This window comes from Danio rerio, chromosome 24 (assembly GCF_052040795.2).
Source record: "Danio rerio strain M-AB ecotype USA chromosome 24, GRCz13ab, whole genome shotgun sequence".
NCBI lineage: Eukaryota > Metazoa > Chordata > Actinopteri > Cypriniformes > Danionidae > Danio > Danio rerio.
The window spans coordinates 5,782,271-5,798,580 of NC_141044.1; the positions used below are offsets into that span (position 1 = coordinate 5,782,271).

At 35.9% G+C, this 16,310-nt stretch overlaps 1 protein-coding gene across 2 annotated transcripts in view; it reads right to left on the reverse strand.

Annotated features, from left to right (window-relative positions):
* The window catches only part of dipk2ab (divergent protein kinase domain 2Ab), a 60,669-nt gene continuing 44,359 nt past the window's right edge, over positions 1-16,310 (reverse strand). For both annotated transcript variants that reach the window (XM_087308006.2, NM_001114926.1), the window contains 2 exon segments: positions 13,817-14,120; positions 1-546 (listed from right to left, as the gene is read on the reverse strand). In XM_087308006.2, the coding sequence (XP_087164132.1) occupies positions 215-546; positions 13,817-14,120 (636 nt within the window). In that variant the 3' untranslated portion in view covers positions 1-214.

Consider the following 16,310-nt stretch of genomic DNA (forward strand, 5'->3'; position numbering starts at 1 on the left):
TTGACATAAACGCTGCCTTTATTGCAAAAATAAACCATTGAAAAAGCAATGAACTTAATAATTTAAAGATTAATGTACGCAAAACCAAAATTTACACACGTGATTGGTTTGAGATTCCTCAGACGTCTCTTTGTTGAAAGTCAAACGGGGATCCTCAAACCCTCAAGACATCATCGATGGGTGAACGTTTAGCGGTAAACATTATTGGCAGTCATTACCTAGCGATACCGCTTAGTTGGGTTAAGTAGTCGCGGAGTTCTTTAGCTGCCTGGAAGCGTCCATATCGCTTTTTGGGGTTGGCGCACTCTTCCAACAGGGCTTTAAGCTGGCCGTCTTTGGCTATGTGTGGCGGGGGGTCGTGAAGGAGCCCGCCGGAGCTCCCCCGCCATGTAGCATATCGCGAAAGCAGATTCTGACAGATGGCGTAATAGTTGTGGTCCACTGTGACGCGCGAACACAGCATGTCTTTAGAGAAGGAGAGGCAAGCCTCCTTGTCGCACTCCTCAAACCTGCTCTCGTACCAGACATCATAGCTCTCAGGCTTATCTACAGGGAGAAAACAGAAAGGAGAGAAAAAATACAGCAGTTGGTCAAATTTAATCACAAACAAACTGATTCTACGAATATACTACTCGGCTCGCATACTGTTTTAGCGTACTATAGACCATTTTGAGAGTTGTAAACAATAACAATTGTCCTAACCTATTTCCTGTATAACATTTTTATTTCTATAGCTTCCAAGAATCCAAAAATGTAAACATATTGATAATCTTATGACAGCCATTTTAACATTGAGATATGATTAAATTTCCTCTGGTTAAAGTGACAAAATAGTTTGACAACAAGCAGGAAATGTTCATTGTCCAGTGACATCTTCACATTGAAATGGTTTATATAGTATATAAGTATGCGATTTCGGACATAGCCTATGACTTTGTTCACTTGTGCCTTATGTGGAAAGTCAGGGTACGTATTTACTACAAGCAACAAGATGCTTGAGTGTTGTGATTCTGACTCTAATAACAATATGAAGGATGGCCTGTAGTTGATCAAATTTAATCACAAACAAATGGATTTGCTTATTCTAGATTCATATGAATTTGGGTAATGATGTGGTGTTTTTTTTAAAGAACACATTTACACGCTAATATACCCAAATCTGAAAAAGCTGCAATATGCATGCATGTTTTTTAAGCAAAAAAACACTCTAGAGCAGTGGTCTCAAACTAAATTCCTGGAGGGCCGCAGCTCTGCATAGTTTAGCTCCAACTGACACCAGCTTAATAGTCTGTAGTAGTCTTGAACACCTTGATTTGCTGTATTTGATTAGAGTTGGAACAAAACTGTGCAGAGATGTGGCCCTCCAGGAATTGAGTTTGACACCTATGCTCTAGAGCATTCCCAGCGTTATTGATGTAATGTTTGCAGTAAAAACGTGTATTGATGTTTCTATTTCCCAAAGCAACCAACCACAGGGTTAAGAGATTAATTTGTAAACTTGTTTTATATGAGAGAAATAAACAAACATTTTGGTCACATCCATAAGAGATGAGAGTTTACAACATAAAGTGGTCCCTCGTTATTCGCGGGAGTTACGTTCTCAAAATAACCCGCAATAGGCGAAATCTGCAAAGTAGTCAGCTTTATTTTTTACAATTATTATAGATGTTTAAAGGCTGTTAACTCCTCATCAAACACTTTATACACTTTCTTAGACAGGCATTAACCTTTTCACACTTCAAAGTTCAAACCTTTGAGGAAAAATAAGTCCAGCATTATAGAATAAAACGAAAACCTGATGTCGGGCGCAAACATTCATCCCTATCAGCAAAAGTTTCATTTTAGCTTTTGTGCGGATAATGTTGGCCTCCAGCGTAATGTACTTTTTCCTGCAGTTTTCTGCAGTCAAAAATATAGAGCTTTATTATAGATTTGAACATTTTATTTCTGTACCTGTATACTGTTAGACTCCTTCATGTGTATCTACTTTATCTCTGCTTGTAATTTATTTAATATATTTAATGCAGATTAAACTATTATCTTGTAAAATATTGCAAAATAAATAGCAGAAAATCTAAATATCGCATTGTACATTTTTTTTCGATATCGTGTGTATAATGTGACATCTCTCAGATGTGGCAGATGTGAAATTGCCACTTGTGTGTGACTCTTTCAACGTTTTCAAAGCTAGAAATAGAGTTTTCTACTGTAAAATACAAGCCTAAACAAACAACCTTTTTTTATTTATTTTATTTTATTTTTTTGCAAATTTGCTGAAAGCCATGACAATAAAGGCATTTGCATGGATTTGCTCTGTAGATGTGTGCACAAATTGTTGTTTTAGGTGACTGCTGCAAGTGTATTACATGTTCAATTGCTTTTATATTGTTTACACTGATACCATAACAATATTTTTACAATTTGACCATTAAAACCTGATTTCTGATGTATAAAAAATGTGGTTTTACATCTTTACAACTTTTACTATAATTGTAAAAATACTATACTATTTACTATAATTAAAATCAATAGATAAATGATAGTGATGAGAATTATAATAATCATAATAATACTAATAGTAATAATGGTAATACTAATGATGATACTAATGAGGACTATAATAATATTATTAATAATAATAATAATAAATACATGTATTTTATCAAATACAAATGCCTAATGAACATCTTGAAATAATTAAATTTACCAAAACACAGAGCAGCTTTCATTCACTCATATCAATATTCACTTTAAGTTTGTGGTTTCTTCAAATAAATAAATAGTCCAGTCTTCTTTTTCTTACCGTTTTAAAACTGAAAACTATATTTTGCTTTTTATAAATCATATTTGGAAATACTCGTTCAGTTTGAACACGATGAAAATATCAGTCGGTGTACCAAGAGGGCAATTTGTGACTTTCGAAATGGAACCGAAACAATTCAATGGACATTTCTGAAGTACAGCGTGTTCCTTCTTTGATAAAGGGACACAAATTGGCCGTTTTCTCAGCCCACAACACCGATCCATACAACCTTCTCTACAATCTCTGCTCTTATTTCTCAAGTTCCTGGCAACCAGGGCAAATAAATGACATTCCCTATGATGAGAAACTCTTCGGAGTTGCATTAATGATCAAATTGATTAGAGTGAAACAACCCAGGAGATGCCAGGGCCTAATCATGTTGGAGAAACTCAATGCACTCCTGCCACTGCATTGACTCGGAGGTTGTGTTTCCGGCACCAGGATCTGCCTCAGGCTCCAGACCGTCATCCAGACTCAATCACAGCTCAACACAGATCTACAGACGCACTCAGCTGATGTCAAGAGATGACATTTACTCTGTTAGACGTCTGCATGACTGATGCGTGATCAGACCCTGCCTTACTTCTAATGCTATTACATACAGTTGAAGTCTGAATTATCAGCCCTGCTCTGAATATGATGTGAATATGTTTTTCTTTTTCAAATATTTAAATGATTAACAGAGCAAGGAATGTCTCACAGTATTTACTATAATATTTTTTCTTCTGGAGGAAGTCTTAATAGTTTTCCTTCAGCTAAAATAAAAGCAGTTTTTTTTTTTTTTTTTAATAGCTTTTTTTTTTGGCTACAAAACAAACCATAGTTATACAATGATTTGCCAAATTATCCAAACTTGATTAATTAAAGGTAATTAAAACTATAATGTTTCAAAATGTGTTAAAAAAAAAAAAACCTCTTTGTTCCCTTAAACAGAAATTGGAGGGGAAAATATACAGGGGGGCTAATAATTCACAGTGATGGGATTCTTCCGTATAAATACGGATTTCGGTGGTTGAATGCGTGCTTACATTTGCATGTCACGACCACGTGCACTCTATGTACATTATATATACAGCTGCAGGACGCACATTTGTTATTATGTCTTCGTTTATACAGCCTAGCACCTGTAATACCTGAAATAGTCATGAAATTGTTTAGATGATATTACAAATTTATGAAAATATATTCTATAATTAATTAAAACCATTAAAAAGCATGGACTACGACGAAGGAAAGGGAAAGTGAAAGTGATTAGGCTACTCAATTCAACTGGACTTAATATTTTTACTGTTCGAATTGTTGACTGACTAGTAGTTTAGTTATAACGTGAAATAAAGAGTCGACTAAATTACAGGGGAAATAATATACCCTGGACACAAGAGAAATAAACCAAGTTAGTGATGCTGCTGAGTTTCACTGGCCTTCCAAGATTGTGAGCTGTTCTAAAGTAACTGATAGTGTCTTACAGCAAGTTTTCAGTCATGGCAAAAGAGGTTGATCACTCCAAATTGAAGATATCTAGAGTGTTCTGTCTTAACAGTTTAAAATTCAAGTGCCCCAAAATGATTATTGTTCATCAAAGACTTTTAAAGAACATTTAGACTGAAAGTCTAGACAGTGACGAAAACATTCATGAGCTGAATCAAAATGATGGACTAATCTTTGCTGAGGAGCATGTTGTGTGGAGAGAAAACTGAAAGTTCCCTTTAATGATTATTGGAAGGTTTATTTATTTAGTTCGGTCATATGGGAAAGATTATTAAAGCAGTTGCTTCAAGCTGAAAACACAACAAAATGGCAGCCCAGAGTCCTGATCTAAACCTGGTTGAAAATTCTCAGAAAATATTTGGCGATGTTTTCAACTTCGTTAAAAAAATATCTTAATTTTGTGTTCCAAAAATGGAAATGAATGACTGGAACTACTTCTAGATTAGAAAATAAGGGATGAAGTACATGCAGGCTAAAAAAGTCTCACAGGCTAATCTGAATGAATAAGACGGGCGTTATTCTGTGAAAACAACCACCTGGGTGAACTTTTTCCCAATTTTACATAGCTACATGCCACAAAATGTAAAAAGTGGACACAAAACATTGTTTTGAGCCATTACAGTTGATTATTTTTCAAAGACAAAGCTGACAAACAAAATGGCTGAATGGAGCATACACTAACCAATGTATTATTCAGCCACGAGCTGGTGTTAAAAGAAAAAAGCAGCATACACTAAATGAATTTGAATTAATTCACTGACAATCAAGATGTTTTGAATTACCCAGATGAGACTAGATTATTAGTTTCAGCAGTTGCTCTCTTTAAATAACATACCGTGGAATGTTGGGACTGACCAATCAGAATTAAGTATTCCGGACAGCCGTGTAATAAATAATGAATAAATTAAAAATGCTGCTGTAATAGAATAAAATGTTGTACACTATAAAAAAAATAATTAGCAAAATGATAATATTCTGACCCACACACTGATCTACAAAAAATAGCCTATAAAATATTCATAGGTATTCTATCCAAAGTCAAAGATTTAAAACTGAATGTAGGCTGTCGTCACTGTGTAACCGAATCTCTTCCCGCACTCCTTTGTGTCATTACAAACACATCATCGCAATCTGGGCTGCATTACATCTGGACAAGACATCCTGCCATCACGAGTCTGAAAGGAAAAGACTTGATCATCTTTAGTAGGCCAAGGAGACAAATGTGATCGTGAGCGTCGGTGAAGCGGAGCCGTGCTCCAGATCGAAATTCATTTTAGACCGTGGCTTTCCCTGCATCGCTGGTCTAGACAAACAATCTGTGTCCAAGACTTCAGCCAGGCTCTTCTCCAAATCACTGCGGATAATTTCATTACGCATCTGTGGATCAATGATGCTTTGTGCTCTTTAAATACTGCTCTGGTGAACTCGCAGCCTAATTGACCGGCCTTTGTTCTAGCAATTGTTCACAACAAAGACTCTTTTTAGTCTCAGTCTATTTGCACAAATGTCAAAATGTGGATCTGCGTCAAGTTCTTGGTGCAGCGGAAAACTTCCAGTCTATTCTGATTATAATAGCTGTCATTTATAAACAGTGTATACAGAAATGTGCATAAAAGAATGATTTATCAATAATAAATAAACATAAGGGATGGATAAATATGTTTAAATATACTGTAACGAATTAATAAATCACTATCAATAGATGTATAACATAAAAAATATATTAATATAATCATATCATACAGTCAATTGAAGCTAATGAACAAAAAGGGTCAAATAAATAGTATAGAAAACACAATTAACAAATTGATGAATATAAATATAAGGGATGGAACAAAAAACATAACATGGATAAATATAAACTGATGAACAAATATAAATATAATGATGAATAAATAAAAATAAATATGATGAATTGATAAAGTAAATATAATTTATGTATACATCTAATTTTCTCTTTAAATATACATAGATGAATAAATAAAAATAAATAACGTGGATAAATAATAGATGGGACAAAATAAATGACAAAATTGCTGAAAATAAATAAATGTAAATACAAAATGCATAAATTAATGCAAATATAAAGTATGAATAAATAAATGCAGTGCGTCAACAACCGATTTATCACAGATGGATAAATATTTTAAAAACTAATATTAAAATATATTAAAAAGGTAATATATAAATAGCGTAAATAAGAAATATAAATACGACAAATAAATAATATTGATTATATACACATAAATTATCATGTATATTCACAGCTCTGTCTGGTTCTCGAATCTGATTGGTTGATAGCCATGCGGTATTCCCGTAACACCATTCGTGCAGCCTCCTCAACCTTGTGTATTACTCTGCCCACATAGAGTTACAGCAGATCAATAAACTTACTACAGTTTGACAAATATTGCAGCTGTTGGACAACATAATGAACGTTTGAGGCTTTTCAGGTGAGAATGTAGTTGTTTAGATTGCAACTATGCAGTTTATATATAAGGACAGAGCCTATTTTAAATATTTATAATTTCGGAGATACAGCGCGTCAGCTTCCATCAGCCTGTCATACTGAACAGAGCAAAGACAGTTTATTTTCCGCCATAAAATGGCGACAGAAACCATAATAATAAGAGGTAAACAACTCTAAGTTGAATTTTGTATGTTGTAGTGCTATATTTATACCATAGTAATCTGGTAGTGTTTGCTTTGCTCTGGCTTTTCGGGATTAATTATTGTGATCTCCTGATTGTAACAGAGAAATACTGGGAAATCTCTGTAGACTGATGGCAATTCATGCTGTTCAGCCTTAAAATCTAGAGAATAATTCAAACACTAGCTCTAAGGTGACATTTGTGAATTAGCAGCATTTTCTCTTGTGCTGACGTCAGCTGCAGATGTGAATAAATGGTGGAAGAAAGTAGTTCCTCATACAAAAGGGTTTTTGAGACTCTCAATGTTTGATTTTCTTTTTTATCTACACGATGATGCCATCAAACTGCTGTATAAACGCAATATCACATTTGTAGCAGTGCAATATGAGTGTTTATCTTCATTGGTGGGACACTAAGGCACCAACGCACGCCTCCCACCAGTGCCGATATACAGCCATATCACACTGCTACTTGTGTTATATTGCTCAAACACATATGTTGGATAAATCTAAATGTAAATGTTCAGGAATTGAGATATTGCCGACTGATATAGAAATAAGATAAATAAAACATACAGTATAAAAGATGGATCAATACTGATAAATATAACAGCTGAATATATAAAAGTAAATATAATGTATGCATAAATAAACAAATATAAAAGATTGTTAAATACATAGAAGTCAATGCATTTAAATGAACACATGAATGTAAAAAATGGATAAATAATGTGATGGATGGACAAATATAAAAGGGTAAATCGATGTTTAAATAAGGAATGAAGGATTATGTTTTGACCTGGGATCACTTGTTTGGTTCAATTACTCGCAATCTTATTATCTTTCCATAAATAATTCAACAATAACCCGAATTCATAATCAGGACAGAAATCACTTGGGTATACATGCGTCCTTTGCCAGTGAGAATTTTTAGCTTGAGAATATCTTCTACTCGCCTGATAGTCCGACTTAAAGACATTTATTTCTTAGAAACCAAATGTCCTTAAGCTTGCTTGTAAAAACACAGAGTCTAGCTTTAATACTCCCTCAAAGCTGAGCTAAGACAATTTAAATTCATCCTAGCGGAGCTGTTGGGCTGGTGAAAGAGACACCCTCCTCCCCTCGAGGGCTCCATCGCTCTTCAATGACAGAGCTTCTTCTGTGAGGCTTTTGGCATCGTGACAAGCCGCCATTGAGGAGCGAAGAGACTGGCGTCACTCTGTCCTCACGTGTGTTTCTCTCTCAGACATAAACTCTATCTGGACAAACCTTAAACTCGGAACAGTGTCCTATCTGATGTTGGGTTTCTCCCCTCAGATTCTGCTCAGAGCACAAAGGCGCGTGTTACTGTACGCTGGTGACGCACTCGATACTGTCATTCAGAATTTTTCTGCTGTATATCTGTAAATGTACAGTTAAAGTCAGAATTATTAGCCCTCCAGTGATTTTTTTTTTCTTTTTCAAATTATTTCCCAATTGATATTTATCAGAGTAAAGAATTTTTCCACAGTATTTCCTATAAAATCTTTTTTCTTCTGGAGAAATTCTCAATTGTTTTAATTTAGCAAGAATAAAAGCAGTTTTTAATTAATCAAAGAACATTTTAAGGTTATATTATTAGACCCCTTAATTGATATTTGTTTTTGCTCATCTACAGAACAAACCACTGTTAATGATAACCCTAACTTGACTAATTAATCTAGTTTCGCCTTTAAATGTCACTTTAAGCTGAATACTAGCAGGGCTCGAAATTAACTTTTTTAATTGGTAGCACCGGTGCACCCAACTTCAAATATTTAGGAGCACCAGAAAAAATGTAATAGCACCCACCAAAAATGAATGAGCACCACTGCAGATTGTATATTGAGGGATTTATTGTATTTGAAAACCACATCAATTAGGACTAACGAAACCCAGAAACAACTATCCAACTAATGCTGAGATGACTTATTGATATTTGTGCAATAATTCCAAAATAAATGTCTAATAATTCATAATAAAATATTAATGATGACGATGATTACAATTATACTAACAGTTAATCACATTTCTCATGATCATGCTGCCTTGAATGTGCTTGACTTTGAGTTACTTGTGACATGAAACGCCATCAGTCTACAGCAGGGGTCTCAAACTCGCGGCCCGCGGGCCATTTGCGGCTCTCAGTGCAATATTTTGTGGCCCGCGCCGACCGCTGTACACTGACAGAATCAGCGGAGCGGGGAGAGAGAGCGCTCCCCGCTCCGCTGATTCTATCCGTACACAGCGGTCACTGGCATTCCCCGCCCGCCGTGTAAACAAAGGGGCGGGGATGCCGGTGACGTCACCAAGCACCCCGCCCCTTTGTTAGACGCTGTGACAGGCGGGAAGTGTTAGGAGGGAACTCGCGCCGGCCAGAACCAAGGTAAGCTGTTCCCGCCCCTGCCTGCCACTTAGCTACCTATCTGCAGCCTGCCACCTACCTAGCTACAGCCTGCATCTTATATATATTATAGGTAGATACAAACTGGTACAGACTGATGTGACTGGAGTGGGGTGGGGGTGTTTTATTTATACATGTATACACCTTTTTTTTAGGTGAGGGAATGGAAGTTTTGAGTGAGTTCCCCCACTTTTTCCCCCACTTGAAGCGCTGTCAAGTCTCTGGCAGCAAGTAGGCAAAAGATGCCATGTTCAGAAGAACTGTTCATAATCTTCACTCAATCTTCTATTAATGTTCAGGACACTTCATTTTCAGAAGAAATAATTAAAACTGTAAATAATGACATTTGAGGACTTTTTTTTTGTGAAATCCCTTATGCGGCCCAGCCTCACCCAGACTTTGCCTCCTGCGGCCCCCAGGTAAATTGAGTTTGAGACCCCTGGTCTACAGAGATATCACCCTAGAGTATTTCTCTGTTGCAATCGGGATATCACAATAATTAACGCCAAAAAAAGCAGCGCAATCACTACCAGATTGCTGTTGTGTTTGCGATAAGGAAAAAAAGTTAACACATGCGAGCATTTCTTCTTTCTTTCTGCCAACACAACACACATTCCTGATATGCGAGTCACATCTCACACTGATTACACTACGATATATAATACAGCACTACAACATACAAAAGAGAGAGAGATCGACTTAGAATATCACTTACTAGTTTAATAATGATTTGATCAGCTGTAGTTAGAAATTACGCTGTTTAATCCTCTAACTGCTTAGTCTGCAGTCCTGTCACCATCTAGTGAATAGACAACGTCAACCATCTTTGGCCTACTCAGTTTGTCAGGCTAACAGCACCACTGCACTCCCTCTAAGAAAATATAAATATTTTAAGATAGGCACTCTCCTTATAAATAAACTGCAGAGTTGCAATTTAAACAACTACATTCTTGACTAAAAAGCCTGAAAAGTGTAATATGTTGCAGTATGTGGGCAGAAGAAAAGGGTGAAGAGGCTGGTCCAGTGGTGATACTGGCAGAATATCCCATGGCTATCAGCCAATCAGATTCAAGAACCATCGTTAGGTGACCAATTTGTCTGTATGCTCAAACAAACAAACAAACAAACAAACAAACAAACAAGCAATTAAACAGTTACGCTTGTGAACCTCACTTAATATATTAAAAAACATTTAAAAACCTGGTTTATAGAGAATCAGGCGTGTCATCATTCTGATTGAATTGAAACTAGCATGTTTCTGATTGTGCCTACCATCTTAATGATCTGTTGTTTAAATGCGTTTCAACTATTTTTATCTCTATTATAAAATGTTGGTGTTTTAGCTTAATTTGTAAATATTCTCTTTTAACATCTATATGACCATGTCTATTTAAGTACTTTTTAAATGTTTGATAGATTGTATAATTTTTGTATTGTTTTTTTCTAGGTTGTTATGGGACAACAGATGAAAAATAGCCTTCGGGCTAATTCTGGTGCATTGGCAGAAATGCTAATTAATGTACACTGTCCCTGCCAAATAAAAAAATTAAAAAAAAAAAAAAAACATTGTGATTTTCGTTAAATCGTGATTTATTGTGTGAATAAAAGTATTTTTGTTATGTTAACAGTAACTGTGCTGCAGTTTCAGGAGTCAAAACCATGGAGGAAAATGAGAGAGAAAGAGCTACACTCTTCTTAGGAGCACCAGATGGATATTTTTGTTTTGTGTCTATTTTATGATTAAAATTGTTGAATGTTCACAGGTTTCTGCCTCCTCCTTCTCCTTCATTCAAAAGAGGCACCTCTCTACGCAAATAGCGCATTCTGTGTGATCGGCCCCTAGCACTGTAGAAAATAGAAACCTCAATGTCTACTATCATTTCAGAAGTGTTAAACAACTGCTCAAAATGATGTCGGCTACATGAAAGGGATGCACTGTAGAGTACATTGATCCCTTAACAAAAAAGTATAAATCAGGCTTGAGGAATTGTGAATATTTGCGACTAGGCTCCAGCATAATTTCAATGCAGTTTTCAGGTTAAATGAACACTAGAGGCAGTAAAACACTTTTGTTTCTCTTAACATTTTGATTATAGAGCAGATAGAAATTGTGTCTGTGAATATTAAACAGCAAAAAGACCGGATACTTGCTTGAGCAGCCTTTATTTTTAATGCCTCCATTTATGGGATTTATTTTACGACTTTAATGGATTGGACAGTAGAGACAGTAAAGTAAATGGAGGAAGAGGACGGGAAGGGGTCAAGAAGCGACAGCAGAGTAAAACTTCACACAGGAACTCTTCTGCTACCGCTCCCCTGAACATTATGCCCTCATTACAAGTGTGCAGGAGAACATAGTTTGATCTTACAGGACACTGCAGCCTTCAACATTGTGAGAATATGATGACATTTTGACGGAAAGATGGTATAGGCCTACTTTGGTCACTGCAGTGCACTTTGTAAGTTAGGGAAGTTACTGGGGAAGTTATAGTGAGTGGATGACTTAATTCACACACATCATAATTTTCATAATTTAGTCACTCAAGTTATTCCAAATCAACATGTGTAGAACACATAGGAAGACATTTTGAAAAATGCTGGTAGCTGGCATTCATTAACCTCCATAGAATTTTTTTTTCTACTATGGATGTTGATGTACAGTATGCCAGGAACCAGCTTTCTTCAAAACATATGTGCGTGTTCAACATAAGAAAGAAAAGGATAAATAAATTAGATTTTTTAAACTATCCCTTTAATTAATAAATGCTATTATAGTATCTCTTTATATTGAACACATTTCCATATAATATTCTTGGTTTTCATTATGTTCATTTGACCTCTATATTATTATTATGGCAGTTCCATCTATCTTTAATGCATTTTATTTCCGTTTTAGTCATTGTAATATTTAAATTAAATGCATCTCAACTATTTTGGTTGTGTAGGTGTCAACAAAAGAGAACTTTTATTTTAAGGATCTTTATTTTATTATGTTTTTCTTTCTGTTGAAAACAAAAGTTTTTGAATTTGAGTGTTTGAAAAATGTCAGCCGATGATAGATGGATGTATTTTAGGAGGATGGATGGATATATTTTAAGTGGATGAATAGATGTATTTTATGTGTGTGGATGTATGGATAGATAGATGTATTTTAAGTGGATGAATGGATGTATTTCAAGTGAATGGATAGATGTATTTCAATTGGATGAATGGATGTATTTTAAGCGGATGAATAGATGTATTTTAAGCGGATGAATGGATGTATTTTAAGTGGATGGATGTATAGATGAATGGATGTATTTTAAGTGAATGGATGGATGGATGTATTTTAGGTGGATAGATAAATGTATTTTAAGGTGATGAATGATTGGATGTATTTTAGGTGGATGTATGGATGGGTGTATTTTAAGCGGATGAATGGATGTATTTTAAGTGAATGGATGGATGGATGTATTTTAGGTGGACAGATAGATGTATTTTAAGGTGATGAATGATTGGATGTATTTTAGGTGGATGTATGGATGGGTGTATTTTAAGCGGATAATGGATGGATGGATGATGGTATGGATGTGTTTTAGGTGGATGGATGTATTTGAAGTGGATAGGTGGGTGTATTTTAACTTGGTAAATGGATGTATTTTAAGTGGATGGATGGATGGCTGGATAGATGTATTTTAAGTGGATAGATAAATGGATGGATGGATGGATGGATGGATGGATGGATGGATGGATTGTAAGTTAATGGATAGATGGATTGATGTATTTTAGGTGTATGGATGTATTTTAAGCAGGTGAATGGAGGGATTGATGTACTTTAAGTAGATGGATGGATGGATATAAGCGGATGTAAGGAGGGATGGATGTATTTTAAGTGGATGGATGGATAGATGTATTTTAAGTGGATAGATGGATGGATGGATGGATGGATGGATGGATGGTGTATTTTAAACGGCTGGATGGATGGATGGATGGATGCATACATGCATTTTAAATGGATGGATTGATGGATGGATATATTTTAAGTAAATGGATGTATTTAAAGTAGATAGATGGATGGATGGGTGGGTGGATAGATGGATGGATGGGTGGGTGGATTGATGGATGGATGGATGGATAAATGAATGTATTTTAAGTGGACAGATGAATGGATTCACTATTCTCAGTTGGTCATGTAAATTGAAGAGCAAGCACATGCTAATGAGCTGTCTGTACTTTTCCAGTTAATATAACAATTAGAGTGTAGATTTGTCATTCCATCCTTTGTGTTGCTTATAAAGACTTTGGAAGGATGTGTAATTGATAAAGGAATATTCATTTTTATGTAAATGCATCCTTGAACATGTGAACTCGTGTTGTTTTTTGAGGCGACAGCATTTGCATGTAAGACGCAGCTGTCACTCCATCAACAAACTCTGAGCGCATCCTGAAATTTACAGTCCATCTCTTTACTTACTCTGCTTGATCAACCTCTTGTCAGCCACCACGACATTCTCCGCATCCACCACGATGACCTTCCCGTCCCGCGGGCCTACAGCGAAGTTATCAAAGCTGACATCCAGCAGGTAGAGAGCGAAATCGAAGTCGTTGTTGGTCAGCTGCTCAGCAATGTCCATCAGCTGCTTGGCCAGATCGACTCTCTTTTCCCAAGGAGCGTTGAAGAAACTCCACAGCTCCTCGCCTACGTAGTTCACCGCCACCATTCGGCCGCAGGCACCCAGATACTTTGCAAATGGCCAGCCTTCATCTGATGGAAAACTCTGAGAAAAACACACAAGAGAAGGATTGTGAGTTAAGTTAGACAATAACAAGAGCTGCATTTGTTGTTTCAGCATCAACATTGTGCACAATATTTACATCACAGGATGTGTGAACTCAATTTGGGATTAAAGTTGAACAAGTGATTTGGAAAGTCATTGCAATGTTTCACCATTATAGACTGAAAGGTTATAAATTGCATGTGTTGTTATTTCCGTATATAGCTAGACCACCTTAGAACACCATAAAGCAGGGGTTCTCAACTGGTTTGACCATGGGACCCACATTTTTACATGGTCATCAAGCCGCGACCCAAATTTTTAGGAACTATAATACAATTTTAGGAATTATAATTAATTTGTATTTACTTGTTGACATACACAAGTAGTGACAGATAAATCATGAGACATTCACAGAGACTTACAAATAAACAATATTTTATTGCTGTCATTTAAAACAAATGGATCAAATTATAGAAACATTACAAAATAAAAACGACAAATACTGTAAACATTGGTTAGGGTAAGGTAATGTTCAGTTACCATGAACTGAACTGTTAATAAAACATGTTGTCCGGTTTCTAAATGTCGTTTTAATTTAGAAGGTTACATGCTCTCCTATGAGAGCACCTCACTACATATGACACTGAGGCTTTAACTCTTTTTTTGTCGTCAATATATGTAAATCCATAATTTACATATTCGGGGTCGTACTTGCGCTTCAACATATTTGTTGCAATAATTAAATGAAATTTCACATGTCAAACGGTAGGGTTGTCGCGCACACATTTCAAAATAAAAGTCCGGTATAGGTAAATTAAGTAAAAATAAGCAAAATAAGTAAAAAATTTTACTTTTGTTGTTTTTTTTGACCACACACTCTGCGACCCACTGAAAATGTTCCAGTGACCCACTTTTGGGTCGACACCCACCAGTTGAGAAACACTGCCATAAAGCACTGTTGATTTCTATTTATCTACGCCTACAAAAGTGTCACAATCTGTTTATGCCATGGGGAAAACAACCTATTAGAAAGAATACACAAATACTCTTTATATTTATTTTTGCATGATTTACATTAATATCGAAAAGTTGCTGTTTTAAATTTTGCAGCTCTGGTAAGATTGCCTATGATTCTTCTTCTTCTTTGGCCTTAGTCCTGTATGGTTGCGGGGTCGGCTCTTTGGAACAAGCCATTTTTAGACTTGTCTTTATGATAACGACTTTTTTTTACACATTCCGGCCGGCCTGTCGTCTGGGCCTGTCACCCTGTCACCCTCATACACTCATACACTACGGACAATTTAGCCGACCCAATTCACCTGCAGCATGTCTTTGGACTATGGGGGTTACTGGAGCACCCAGAGGAAACCCACGCGAACGCAGGGAGAACTGAGAGAAGCGCTCTATTCAACTGTATGAGGAAATGGCAATAATAAACGTTTACAAAGCGATTTAATATGTTCGAAAAATCACGATCGCAATATATATATATATATATATATATATATATATATATATATATATATATATATATATATATATATATATATATATATATATATATCCATGCCTAATATCCAATGGCCAGAAAGTGATTCATTTTTTTGGTATTTGTTATGCAGCAAGCCCAGAGATTGTTGTGTACACTATGGCGTTATATAAAATTAACTTTAATGTGTGATTTGAACTAAAAGTGATCATAAACAATTTCTCAACTCAAATGAGTGGCGGCTTGAACCTGGAAACAGTATTACATACGTCACCAACACATCACCACTAAACAAGCGGATTCAGATTAAGACACATAATTTGATTGCTGATGTCCATGTAAACGTTCTGTAGTCATTGACAAAGACGAACAAGACGAGACTCTGTCATTGTGGCTATTTATCTACGGCAAACGCTATTCTGTGAATACAATCAACAAATACAGAAGCTGATTATGTGAGATCTGTATTGACGGATGCTTGCAAGTCGCTATTCATTTGCGTAAAGATGAAAGATTCTGAACTGTCGCATAGTTGAACACTCCCACATCCAATCGCCAAAGGTTGATCATATAGTCGGAGATCACCAGAAGTTGCTAGATCTCATTTGTAATGAATGATTGCTTGTAGATTTGTTGCCGAGTGTTGCCGTTAGTCTGAATGGAACTTAAGTCCCATCCTACCCCATTCAAACAAAACCGGT